Source organism: Pelophylax lessonae (genome assembly GCF_965119305.1).
Source record: "Pelophylax lessonae genome assembly, chromosome: 1".
Classification (NCBI taxonomy): Eukaryota; Metazoa; Chordata; class Amphibia; order Anura; family Ranidae; genus Pelophylax; species Pelophylax lessonae.
In genome coordinates this window covers 700,295,765-700,310,093 of record NC_138768.1, presented here as the reverse complement: position 1 = coordinate 700,310,093, position 14,329 = coordinate 700,295,765, and the positions used below count along the sequence as shown (strand labels likewise).

General features: G+C 50.0%; 1 protein-coding gene across 2 annotated transcripts in view; it reads right to left on the bottom strand.

The window, feature by feature from the left end:
* The window catches only part of GALNT7 (polypeptide N-acetylgalactosaminyltransferase 7), a 303,038-nt gene extending 293,428 nt beyond the window's left edge, over positions 1-9,610 (bottom strand). For both annotated transcript variants that reach the window (XM_082272937.1, XM_082272936.1), the window contains exon 1: positions 9,442-9,610. In XM_082272937.1, the coding sequence (XP_082129063.1) occupies positions 9,442-9,564 (123 nt within the window). In that variant the 5' untranslated portion in view covers positions 9,565-9,610. The remainder of the gene's footprint in view (positions 1-9,441) is intronic.
* Positions 9,611-14,329: the final 4,719 nt, after the last annotated feature.

The following is a 14,329-nucleotide window of genomic DNA, read 5'->3' as shown; positions in this document are numbered from 1 at the left end:
GAGACCCCTTACATCAGAGACCCCTTACATCAGAGCCCCCTTACACCAGAGACCCCAGGCCCCCACACAGAGCCCCCTTACATCAAAGACCCCCCACACAGCGCCCCCTTACATCAGAGACCCCCCAAACAGAGCCCCTTACATCAGAGACCCCCACACAGAGCCCCCTTACATCAGAGACCCCCCACACAGAGCCCCCTTACATCAGAGACCCCCCACACAGAGCCCCCCTTACATCAGAGACCCCCCACCATCAGAGACCCCCCACATCAGAGACCCCCCACATCAGAGACCCCCTTACATCAGAGACCCCCCCTTACATCAGAGACCCCCCACACAGAGCCCCCTAACATCAGAGACCCCCACACAGAGCCCCCTTACATCAGAGACCCCCCACACCAAAGACCCCCCCACACAAAGCCCCCTTTACATCAGAGGCCCCCCACACAGAGCCCCCCCTTACATTTGATGCAGGAGAGAGCTTACTTACCTTAGTATGGAGGCTTACCACGAGAAGAAGGGGCGGGAGGAGGAGGAGAAGGGGCGGGAGGAGGGGGAGCCGACGATCTCTCCTCTGGCGTCCCTGGCCTGGAGAGGAGGGGATCTGTCAGTGGCGGCGGATCTGAGGCTGAGTTGTGTGTGATACACAGCTCAGCCCTGCAGCTATAAAGGACACAGGCACAGCCGCACAGTGGGAGGTAAGCGGCGGCCGTGGCCTGTGTTAACCCTCTCCATGCCGTGGTCGCCGCTTACCTCCCACTGTGCGGCCTGATCATGTACGAGCTGCGATGGCCGCACGGCGCCCCTTTTACCCATGGCGCCCAGTGCGGCCGCACAGCTCGCACACCCCAAAGGCCGGCCATGCACCTCAGGCGCACCTCGGGCCCTCATGCACACTGAGCGTTTGTTTGGCTCCTCTGAACGCTTTTTCTCCTGCTGCTTAAAAAACGCACCTAAAGCCACATTTTGCACACGTGTCTGGGCACATCAAGCATATGATCAATAATAAAATCCATTGGCAAGAAAATAAATTTATTCTGGCCATTGGAATGAATGAACACTCAAGCGCTAAGCGTGTCTAGTGTTCAGGTGCATATACGTACATCATTTTAGGCAAATCAAGCGTTTTTTCTGTGAACATCTGCTTTAATATGTACAGTCTGGCGGAAAGAAGGAAAGGGGGACATGATTGAAACAATACATCAATAGATATTTGGCACATCTTGACATCAAAAATGCATCAAAGAAGAAGCCCCAGGACTGTTGAGCAGTTAGAATCCTATATCATTTGTCGCCATAAGCTCAAGCAACTGGTCACCTCATTTCCCAGACATTCACAGAGTATTGTTAAAGAAGAAGGGATGGCACGTCGTGGTAAGCAGGACCCTGTCCCAATAGTTTTGAGACTGCCATCAATTTCAAAATGACCTTTTTTTTCTCAAAACGGTACATTGTCACAGTTTAAACATTTGATATTGACAAGAAAATATGGGTTTATGAGATTTGCAAATAATTGCATTCTGTTTTATGCAGATTTTACACAGCGTCCCAACTTTTTTGGAATTGGGGTCCTACTTAAAGGTAAAATTCATAATACATTATAGAAATATCCTGGAACTTGCTGCACAAGTTTTATTCTGAGCCAAAAGCTTTGTGTCCTAATAAATGGGTGCTAAATGTTTAGTCCGGGTAACCCAGCCAGCCTTATTCTTTTCAGCAATTTGGACTGCTAGAAGCATGTTGGCACTGGTCCCTTATTTTCACTTTGTAGAACTATGATTCATTTACAATTTGCCACACTTATTAAATTGCATAACGTACGCGGGCCAGCATAGTCAAATCTCCATGGCTTCATATAAACATAACCAAACTTTAAAGGGCTTACAATTGCATACAATGCTCACTATTTGTTCATATGGTTTAAATCTCATTAAAACAAAATCTGATAACTCTAAACACAGAGATATCAGAATATTTTTCGGTGCCTTTATCCTGGTTGGTAGTATAGTAAAACCGCACTACAGAGCTAGCTACCTGACAATTCACTTAGGACACAACTATACTATCGCAACATATTTACTGCATCCCATTAAACATTTATATTTGTAAAGCCCAATTCTGGGCACCAGAAAGAAAGAAAAAAAAAAGAGACTCTTGCAGTGAGGCCCCCGCACTAGGGTTGCCATCTAAAACTGAACACATATTAATTACACAGGTTCTGTAGCTGATTAAGGTGGTAATTAAACTCACTTAGAGCCTCATTTGCATTAAAATAGCCCCAGAACCTGTGTAATTCATATGTGTTCAGGTTAAAAGGGATGAGGTGGAGAGTTAAGAGCTTATTAAGTCCAGGGTTTACCTATTCCTCGCTCCCTCCACCTGTGTGACTGATCCCCGAAATCCTCTTCAAGATGCTCCAGGCAGCAGTTGACATAAGGGGGTGGGGTCTCCCGATGACGTCACCGAGCGGCCACGCCCCTAATGGCTATATAATAAGCTGCAGAGACCGGAGACTGGCATAATCACCGGGGACGGCGTCGGAGGAGGAAGAAGAGCCAAGAGCAAAAGAGCAGAAGAACGGACAGCAAAAGAGCGGGGAGGAGAAGATCAGAAGAGCAGAGTGGAGAAGATCGAAGCGGAGAAGACCGGATGAAGATTTGAAATAAACTTTCCAAAACGTCTCCTGTCGTTATTTACATACACTGCCATTTATGGGGTGAATGGGTAGGGGTACAGTGTACCCCATACCCATTCACATAGGGAGGGGGTCCGGGATCTGGGGGGCCCCCCTTGTTAAAGGGGGCTTCCAGATTCCGATGAGCCCCCTGCCCGCAGGCCCCCACAACCACCGGCCAGGGTTGTGGGGATGAGGCCCTTGTCCTCATCAACATGGGGGCAAGGTGCTTTGGGGTGGGGGGGTGCTTTGGATCGATCCCCCGCTGAGATAAACGGAGTCCGTCCAACGGACTTAGTGTGTGAAAGGGGCCTAACAGGCCAAGTTTGCAAGATAACTGAAATACATTACAGATGATATCATTTGCTGCACAGTGATTGCAGTATTCTAGTCTGCATCTCCCCAAAGTTAATACTTAAAATCTGGCCTGTCAGTGGGTCTTGAGGACCGGAGTTGAGAACCACTGCCATAGAGGATTCCATTTTAAGAAAATCGCTAGATTGCCCCCAACAGCACTATTGTGTTCTGCTGACGGAGGGGCAGCGGGCAGACTTCCCAGCTGGCAAAACACGATGATTACTGCTAGCAGCTATAGCCATCGGCATAATAACATGTAAAAAATCTGACAAGCTGGTTGTACCCAAGTTGATCTATGGATGAATGGATCGACTTGGGTACAATCAGCCTTCCCATACATAGTTCAAATCTAGGCTGGTCCATGCTAAACTGGCAGAATTTCTATGCATGTACGGCCAGCTTTAGACTTAAGGCTTTTCTTTGAATTTAACCTTTTTTTTATTTTTTATATGAACAATTTCCATCACAAAGACATAATGACATAAAACAGATTGTAAGAACTATATGTAAAAGAGGGCTAATTGGGCAGCTGATCCATTTTCAAAATCACACACAGAGTTCCAGGATCTAATACATTTGCTGACTACACATGAAATACAATCTGCAAGAAATTCCATCATTTGAAAGTCATTTCCCATGACACAGAAACCTGGCTAATCCATCACACACATATCATATACACAATATATAAGAATAATAAAAAAAAGAAAATATATAAGAGATTGAGATTATATATATATATATATATATATATATATATATATATATATATATATCAATCACATGGCAATGCACATACTATACCCAGCCTCGCTAAACCAGGGTTCTACTAGACTAGAGGTTGCCCTGGGCTCATTGCACTAAGAGCACTGTTAGACTGATGTACACCAACTCCACCAATTGACAGCATTGGCACAGTTTTTTATGATTTCTATCCTGGGGGTGTGTTAAAGGGGAACTTTACCAATAACTTGATAAAAAAAAATGTTTAACAGGAAACATACATTCCACAAAAATAATTATGCTACTAAAATTGGTGTGTGCTGTGATTTGCCCCTGATTTTTCCTGCTGGAGGCTGCCATTTTGCTGAAGCCCAGAGCCCCTGAGCAGCAGTAAATCTAAAAATTCAACACAGTGCCTAAAAATAGAGAGAGCAACTGAGCATGTGCACAGCAGGGTGAGACAGTGTATTGCTGGATATTAAACAGTATAAGCACCTATTTTCAATAATTTACATAGATATACCTGCAAAAGAGAACAGCCTGAAGAGATCTTGCAGGTTTTACTTTTCTGACTATAAGTAGACCACATTATTTTTTCCTTCATTTGAAAATTCTACAGCCAATGTGGTTGGGAGGTACCTTGAGACCTGAAAAACTTTATTTAAGGCTTCCTCCGTGGTGAAAAGGTTCAGAAAGGTTTTAGGTACCCTCATATCTTTCAGAGGAGAACAGTAGTGGTCAGTCATTTTATTGCATGGAGGTTCCACAGGTTGTCTATTACCTGTAGCAACTTTGGTATCATAAAACTCCATTTATCTACAGTACTTGTGTTCCCCTCTGGCAGTACTAGGAGTGCTGGCTGTACCCATTATTATATGATCTATCTGTGTGGAACACCAAGGCAGGTTTTTTTTATTTCCCCATGCTGCACACACTTGAAACGAAAGCCCCGTACACACGTACCGATCGTAAGCCGAACGATCGGCCGTCTTTAGTCCAGGGCTGTCGTGTCTGTTGAAAACTGCAAAAGACTGCACACGAATTTTGTCGGCCAACAACAGCCGACTGCAGAAGTGATGTCATGTGATGGTTAACTTTCCGTGTGTTTTTTCTTTTCTGAGCATGCCCAGTCTTGCAAATCTGCTGATTGTCGGCCGAAATCTGTAGTGACTGGCGAACAATCGGCCGTTCTGGTGTTGGCCAACAAAGATTTTAATGCTTGCACGACAGATTCTGTTCGGCCGAAAATGCGCTGTCGGCTGTCGGAAGCATCATACTAACAAGCCTACAATCGGCCGATCGGTCGTCGGCCGAATATTTACGGCCGACAATCGGTACGTGTGTACGGGGCATAAAGCTGGCCATACACAGCTCAGTTTCTTCGCTCGGCCAAAAATTGGACTGGTTTCCCCATCCAAACATTTGAGGTGGATGGGGAAATCTCCTTGCTGTGCTATTGTATCCTGACAGCAGGAAGACTCCTCCACTTTCAGAATACACAGATCAGCACTGCAGCCGCGGATCTTGTACCTTTTAGCTGATAGGCGGCTGAACAAAAGCCATTAATAGATCAACTTCTGTTCAAGTGCAGTGGCCTCACATGGATCAAAATTTGGCCATGGTGAACATGCTGAATTTCCATCTATTAATGGTCAGCTTAAGGCTCGGTTTACACTGCTGCGACTTGGGAGAGCCCAAGATGCAAGATGTGTGAAATCCCACGTTATTCAAGAAGAGCGTTCTTAATTAGCACTACTGAAGTCACTCCAACTTCAGGAATTGTTCCTGTACTACTTCAAGGCGACTTCTATCCGACTCGTGTCCATAGACTTTAACCACTTGCCGTCTGCTCACTCGAGCACCACTGCGGCAAAGTGGTTGGTTATCGTCTGGCGACGTAGACCTACGTCGCCAGACTCTCCCCTTTCCCGGCGGCGCGCGCGCCGCCGGAGGCTCGCTCCCGCTGTGTTCAGTCACAGCGCGAGTCGGGCCAGGGGAGGAGCAGCGGCGATCGCCGCTGCTCTTCCCCGATCGTCGGGGAATCGAGTGTGGAGATCCGCCTGCTTGTGTTAACAAAGCGGGTGGATCTCCTAAGTGACAGGCAGGGTCAGATTGCAGGGTTCAGCATAGCTGAACCCTGGATCTGTCCTAATGTCACACAGTCACCTCCCCCCACACACGTCAGTAAGCACCAGGCATACATTAACCCCTCCCTCTCCAATAAAATTAACCCCTTCCCTGCCAGTGTCATTTTTACAGTAACAGTGCATATATATAGCACTGATTACTGTAGTAATGTCACTGGTACCCCTAAAAGTGTCAAAAATGTCAGTCAGGGGTCCGATCTGTCCGCCACAATGTCGCAGTCCCGCAAAAAAAAAAAAAAAAAAAAAAAAAAACGCAGATCGCCGCCATTATTTGTTAAAAAAAAAAAAAAAACACCAAAAATGACAGAAAACTTTGCCTTAGTTAGTAAACGCAATAACTTTTGCACAAACCAATCAAAATACGCTTATTGTGATTTTTTTTACCAAACATAGGTAGCAGAAAACAAATTGGCCAAAAATTTAAAAAAAATTCGATTTTTACATTTTTTTGGGGGGGATTTCATATAAAAAAAATGTGAAAAATATTGTTATTTTTTCAAAATTTACGCTCTTTTTTTGTTTATAGCGCAAAAAGTAAAAATCGCACAGGTGATCAAATATCACCAAAAGAAAGCTCTGTTTGTGGGAAAAAAAGGACGTAAATTTAGTTTGGGTACGGCGTCGCACGACCTGCGCAATTGTCAGTTAAAGTCGCACAGTGCCGAATCGCAAAAAGTGGCCTGGACGTAAGACAGCAAAATCCTCCGGTGGTAAAGTGGTTAAAGTGTAAGTTCACCTTTACAGAAAATCCGTAAGGTAAACTTTACACTGGCCCCCTTTCTTATCCCTCCCAGCCCCACGCTCACCCGCTGTGAGATATCAGTTTGCCGCTTTACCGGTCCGTGAATTTGAAATCAATGCAGCTTTCTCGCCACTTCTCCAGTGCTCACAGGACAGGCTAGGCAGGTTCTGATTGGTCAGCGCAATCCACGTGACGGGGCTGACTAATTAGAATGCCTCCTATCCGAACATGCAGAGAGGTACAATTAGGTGATTCAGCCGCAGGGATTTCAAATCCTCAGACCGGCTAAGCAGCAACCTGATGTCTTAGTCCGGTTCACATTTCTGTGATGCGGGAACGCTGTGAATATACAGCGTGATCCTGCATCACATCCGCACCCCTGGCAGTTCACACTGCCATATGCGATACGCAGGGGGTGTCAATTAAAAGTTAACGACACCCCCAGTTGCGATCGCATATCGCAGTGCTATCTGCAAGTTCGCACAGAATTGGATCACACTAGTGTGAACCACCATGCGATCCGATTCTGTGCGTGTTTAGTGCGGGTGCGGTGCGAATTCAGCCATACAAAGTGTATGGCTGAAATTTGCACCGCACATGAGATCGCATGTAATTTAGGAGCAGTGCGCTCCGAATTACATGCGATCTCCGTGATCGCACTAATGTGAACCGGGGCTTAGGGTTTTCCGATCAGGTCTGCTTGTCAGTTTTTCAGGCAGACCTGATCGAATGCTCAATGTACCTCTATGAAGCAGTGGATGTCAGCGGTGACATGTTCACTGACACTCGCTCTTCTCCGATCCGATCCTGTCTGTAAAATCCAGACGGATGGAAACCCTATTTTCCATCTATCTGGAGCAGGGGTCTTCAAACTACGGCCCTCCAGTTGTTCAGGAACTACAATTCCCATCATGCCTAGTCATGTCTGTGAATGTCAGTTTTACAATGCCTCATGGGATGTGTAGTTCTGCAACAGGATGAAAACTGGAGGATCGGATGAAAATGGACAGGCAGTCTGTTTTCATCCGATCTCCCATAGAGGAGAGCGGGGATCTGACAGGTCTGTCTCTGCAAAGTAAGGGGAGATAGAGCTGTCATCTGCCTGCTCGGCGGATCAATCCCAGTTGAGCAAACGGGGTCTGCCGGGCGGAAAGCCCGTGTGAAAGGACCCTTACAGTGGGTGATTGCAGGGGATGAAGAAAGGGCTTCCAGTGTAAATTCACCTTACAGATTTTCTTTAAAGCTGAATTTACCCTTTAACGGAATTTGTCTCTAAAATGGATCCTCATCCATAGGTGTGCGCAGCCTATTGCATGAGGGTGTGCACCCCAAAGCTCAAACACATATGTGTGTGTGCATGTGTATATATACTGACAGTGTCAGTCTGGCAGAGATTGGTGTCAGTAGGGCAGTGGATGGTGACTAGTTTTTTTCATTAATTTTTTTAAATTATTTTTTGTTTTATTAATTTACAATATTTTTTTAGGGTCTAAACAGGGGGAATCTGCGCCACATAGGATGATTAGGGTGTGCCCAGGCACACCCTGTGCGCACGCCTATGTGCTCATCTATAGTTCAGAAAAATTACCCAGGCATTTTCTCTGCGGTGTAGCCCCTCCCACAGATCAGGCATGAAAGTTGCATTAAAGTCGGACTCAAGTCGCCAGCAAATCACCAAAAGTCGCATGTCAAAATCGTGACTTTCAGGTTGCAGTAGTGTGAACCGAGCCTAACACCAGGTGTAAATAAAAAGTGGGCCCAGAAGAAGAGTGCACAGGGTGTACAGTCTCCCTCAGAAGAGAAAGGACCCGGCCCTGATCCCCTGGGGTGCAAACCTCCTGACTAGGGTATGCATGGTCCTTCTTTGCACCCCAGGCAGGGCGCAGGCTTGAGCGGACCTGCTGAGGTAAGGTCGAGGCCCTGACTATGAAGGCTTTGGACAGAGTCCTGGTGGCCCCATTATATACAAGTGGGGTGACCTAACCCTAAGCTGACCTTGGAGGAGGAGTTTGCACTTATGTAGAAAACACTGAATTTTTATCCAATCAGTAGGAAGAGTAGAGGAGACCCCCGGGCACGTGTCATACACCAAGCCCACCTCAGACTATACCATGCCAGGAGCACCAATCACCTTCTTCTATCACACAGCATAAGAAGTGACTGGAATACAAAGAACAGGGCTGTAGTGACAACACATGGAGAAATGTACATGACCCGGGGTCACCCCTACTTCCCTCCATTCCTGTCACCAATGTCATGGCGGAGGAATACACAGCTTGTCCGGTCACAGCACTTCCCATAGAGGTCTGTGGGCGGAGCAATACCCCGGAGGAATGTAGGAAGAAGTCCCCCGTGTCAGGGGAAGCAGTGCCCCCCCCCCATATGTCATGTGACCTCCATGGCTGAGGGTCACTAATTACCCAGAACCCCACGGGGCAACCATGCCTGCACGCGCCTCCTCGGAGAGCCGGGGGGGGGGGTGACGCCGCCCCGTGCAGGATGCTGCGCAATGCGCCGCTGTGCTCCCGGCATGAAACTCAATTAAGGCGATTAGTGAAATTAATTAATCCACCTTCACAGGAAGAGGGGCCCGGCCTGAGGAGAACCGAGAGCAGCGGCAGGCCCCCCCTTCCTGGGAACGGAGGAGGAGGCGGGGGGACACCACAGTTCCCAGCACTACAGGAGGGAGGGGGGACTACAAGCGGCAGCACGGACACTCCGGTCACTTGGCGCTCCTCCGCCGCTGGAGGGCCGCAGGTAGCCGAATACAATGAGAGGACACAGCATGTTCTACTCACCCGGGGGAGATGGGGCTGCGGCTCGATCCGACCAGAGGACAGCGACGACCAGAGGATGAGAAGCGCCAGGAAAGTGGCCAGGACCAGCAGACTGCGCAGGAGGAAACCCGGCTTCAGCCTCATCGCCGCCGTATACCGAGCAAAGTCCGGGGAGTGCTGATCGGCTGCTCGCTGCACTGATCGCTACACCCGCACTGATCGCTGCACTGATCGGCTGCTGTGTGCACGCTGACCTGACACACAGAGAGAGTGTGCCTGTCTACTGCTCACCCACTGACATGATCCACACAATGCTGCCACTTCCTCACACGGACCGGGACCAATCAGCCGCACTCATCACACAACTTGTCACCGGATCCCAGATACTAACACCCCGATCACAGCAATCACACCCTGCCTGCTACTGATCAGGACTGTGTGTGTGTGTGTCCCTACTACAAACCCTTCCCTGATCCTTCATACACACAGGTGTGAGCCTCCTCTCACTCCTCCCTCCCCCTCATCACTGTCCCTGGATTCTTCCCTCCTTCTCAGTCCCTGATTACTGTCCCTGGATCCTTCCCTCCCTGATTGCTGTCCCTGATTACTGTCCCTGGACCCTTCTCTCCCTGATTACTGTCCCTGGATCCTTCCCTCCCTGATTACTGTCCCTGGATCCTTCCCTCCCTGATTACTGTCCCTGGATCCTTCCCTCCCTGATTACTGTCCCTGGATCCTTCCCTCCCTGATTACTGTCCCTGGATCCTTCCCTCCCTGATTACTGTCCCTGGATCCTTCCCTCCCTGATTACTGTCCCTGGATCCTTCTCTCCCTGATTACTGTCCCTGGATCCTTCCCTCCCTGATTACTGTCCCTGGATCCTTCCCTCCCTGATTACTGTCCCTGGATCCTTCCCTCCCTGATTACTGTCCCTGGATCCTTCCCTCCCTGATTACTGTCCCTGGATCCTTCCCTCCCTGATTACTGTCCCTGGATCCTTCCCTCCCTGATTACTGTCCCTGGATCCTTCTCTCCCTGATTACTGTCCCTGGATCCTTCCCTCCCTGATTACTGTCCCTGGATCCTTCTCTCCCTGATTGCTGTCCCTGGATCCTTCTCTCCCTGATTGCTGTCCCTGGATCCTTCCCTCCCTGATTACTGTCCCTGGATCCTTCTCTCCCTGATTACTGTCCCTGGATCCTTCCCTCCCTGATTACTGTCCCTGGATCCTTCTCTCCCTGATTGCTGTCCCTGGATCCTTCCCTCCCTGATTACTGTCCCTGGATCCTTCTCTCCCTGATTACTGTCCCTGGATCCTTTTCTTTCACTGATTACTGTCCCTGGGTCCTTTTCTTTCACTGATTACTGTCCCTGGATCCTTTTCTTTCACTGAACAACTGAACACTGTCCCTGGATTCTTCCCTCCCTGATTGCTGTCCCTGGATCCTTCTCTCCCTGATTGCTGTCCCGATCACAGCAATCACACCCTGCCTGCTACTGATCAGGACTGTGTGTGTGTGTGTCCCTACTACAAACCCTTCCCTGATCCTTCATACACACAGGTGTGAGCCTCCTCTCACTCCTCCCTCCCCCTCATCACTGTCCCTGGATTCTTCCCTCCTTCTCAGTCCCTGATTACTGTCCCTGGATCCTTCCCTCCCTGATTGCTGTCCCTGATTACTGTCCCTGGACCCTTCTCTCCCTGATTACTGTCCCTGGATCCTTCCCTCCCTGATTACTGTCCCTGGATCCTTCCCTCCCTGATTACTGTCCCTGGATCCTTCCCTCCCTGATTACTGTCCCTGGATCCTTCCCTCCCTGATTACTGTCCCTGGATCCTTCCCTCCCTGATTACTGTCCCTGGATCCTTCCCTCCCTGATTACTGTCCCTGGATCCTTCCCTCCCTGATTACTGTCCCTGGATCCTTCTCTCCCTGGATCCTTCCCTCCCTGATTACTGTCCCTGGATCCTTTACTGTCCCTGGATCCTTCCCTCCCTGATTACTGTCCCTGGATCCTTCCCTCCCTGATTACTGTCCCTGGATCCTTCCCTCCCTGATTACTGTCCCTGGATCCTTCTCTCCCTGATTACTGTCCCTGGATCCTTCCCTCCCTGATTACTGTCCCTGGATCCTTCCCTCCCTGATTACTGTCCCTGGATCCTTCCCTCCCTGATTACTGTCCCTGGATCCTTCCCTCCCTGATTACTGTCCCTGGATCCTTCCCTCCCTGATTACTGTCCCTGGATCCTTCCCTCCCTGATTACTGTCCCTGGATCCTTCTCTCCCTGATTACTGTCCCTGGATCCTTCCCTCCCTGATTACTGTCCCTGGATCCTTCTCTCCCTGATTGCTGTCCCTGGATCCTTCTCTCCCTGATTGCTGTCCCTGGATCCTTCCCTCCCTGATTACTGTCCCTGGATCCTTCTCTCCCTGATTACTGTCCCTGGATCCTTCCCTCCCTGATTACTGTCCCTGGATCCTTCTCTCCCTGATTGCTGTCCCTGGATCCTTCCCTCCCTGATTACTGTCCCTGGATCCTTCTCTCCCTGATTACTGTCCCTGGATCCTTTTCTTTCACTGATTACTGTCCCTGGGTCCTTTTCTTTCACTGATTACTGTCCCTGGATCCTTTTCTTTCACTGAACAACTGAACACTGTCCCTGGATTCTTCCCTCCCTGATTGCTGTCCCTGGATCCTTCTCTCCCTGATTGCTGTCCCTGGATCCTTCTCTCCCTGATTGCTGTCCCTGGATCCTTCTCTCCCTGATTGCTGTCCCTGGATCCTTCCCTCCCTGATTACTGTCCCTGGATCCTTTTCTTTCACTGATTACTGTCCCTGGATCCTTTTCTTTCACTGAACAACTGAACACTGTCCCTGGATCCTTCCCTCCCTGATTGCTGTCCCTGGATCCTTTTCTTTCACTGATCACTGTCCCTGGATCCTTCCCTCCCTGATTGCTGTCCCTGGATCCTTCCCCTTCCTGATCGCTGTCCCTGGATCCCTCCCCGATCGCTGTCTCTGGATCCTTGCCCTCCCCAATCGCTGTCCCTGGATCCTTCTCTTTCCCCCCGATCGCTGTCCCTGGATCCTTCTCTTACCCCCCGATCGCTGTCCCTGGATCTTTTCCCGATCGCTGTCCCTGGATCTTTTCCCGATCGCTGTCCCTGGATCTTTTCCCGATTGCTGTCCCTGGATCTTTTCCCGATTGCTGTCTCTGGACCTTTCCCCGATTGCTGTCTCTGGATCTTTCCCCGATTGCTGTCTGGATCTTTCCCCGATTGCTGTCTCTGGATCTTTCCCCGATTGCTGTCTCTGGATCTTTCCCCGATTGCTGTCTCTGGATCTTTCCCCGATTGCTGTCTCTGGATCTTTCCCCGATTGCTGTCTCTGGATCTTTCCCCGATTGCTGTCTCTGGATCTTTCCCCGATCGCTCTCTCTGGATCCTTCCCCGATCGCTCTCTCTGGATCCTTCTCTTTCCCCGATCGCTCTCCCTGGATCCTTCTCTTTCCCTGATCGCTCTCCCTGGATCCTTCTCTTTCCCCGATTGCTCTCCCTCGATCCTTCTCTTTCCCAGATCGCTCTCCCTGGATCCTTCTCTTTCCCCCCCGATCGCTCTCCCTGGATCCTTCTCTTTCCCCCCCGATCGCTCTCCCTGGATCCTTCTCTTTCCCCCCCGATCGCTCTCCCTGGATCCTTCTCTTTCCCCCCCGATCGCTCTCCCTGGATCCTTCTCTTTCCCCCCCGATCGCTCTCCCTGGATCCTTCTCTTTCCCCCCCGATCGCTCTCCCTGGATCCTTCTCTTTCCCCCCCGATCGCTCTCCCTGGATCCTTCTCTTTCCCCCCCCCGATCGCTCTCCCTGGATCCTTCTCTTTCCCCCCCGATCGCTCTCCCTGGATCCTTCTCTTTCCCCCCCGATCGCTCTCCCTGGATCCTTCTCTTTCCCCCCCCGATCGCTCTCCCTGGATCCTTCTCTTTCCCCCCCCGATCGCTCTCCCTGGATCCTTCTCTTTCCCCCCCCGATCGCTCTCCCTGGATCCTTCTCTTTCCCCCCCCCGATCGCTCTCCCTGGATCCTTCTCTTTCCCCCCCCCGATCGCTCTCCCTGGATCCTTCTCTTTCCCCCCCCGATCGCTCTCCCTGGATCCTTCTCTTTCCCCCCCCCCCGATCGCTCTCCCTGGATCCTTCTCTTTCCCCCCCCCGATCGCTCTCCCTGGATCCTTCTCTTTCCCCCCCCCGATCGCTCTCCCTGGATCCTTCTCTTTCCCCCCCCCCCCCGATCGCTCTCCCTGGATCCTTCTCTTTCCCCCCCCCGATCGCTCTCCCTGGATCCTTCTCTTCCCCCCCCCCCCCCGATCGCTCTCCCTGGATCCTTCTCTTTCCCCCCCCCCCCGATTGCTCTCCCTGGATCCTTCTCTTTCCCCCGATTGCTCTCCCTGGATCCTTCTCTTTCCCCCCCGATTGCGCTCTCCCTGGATCCTTCTCTTTCCCCCCCGATTGCGCTCTCCCTGGATCCTTCTCTTTCCCCCCCGATCGCTCTCCCTGGCTTCTGCTTCACCCTGTCTCTGCCAGACACACAACTTTTCTGCTGTCCTAAGGTATGACTGGCTGCTGTCACTTGCACAGGATGTGTCTCCTACACCTACCTAGATTTATCATTAATCACAACTCCCACCCTCCTACTCCTCCCACCCTTCCCTCTTCATCTGTCTCAGCTTTCCAGTTTTAATTCATTCTAGCATTTTCTTGGGCACTAATCATTGTCCCTGCAGTGCTTATTGAATGACTTCTGATTCTTATTTTATAATTTCATTGTCATTTTGTTTTAATTGTGCTTTCTGCGAGATTGTATTAGTATTGTATCCACTGGAGAATGTTATTAAATGGCATTGATGGATTCCGGTT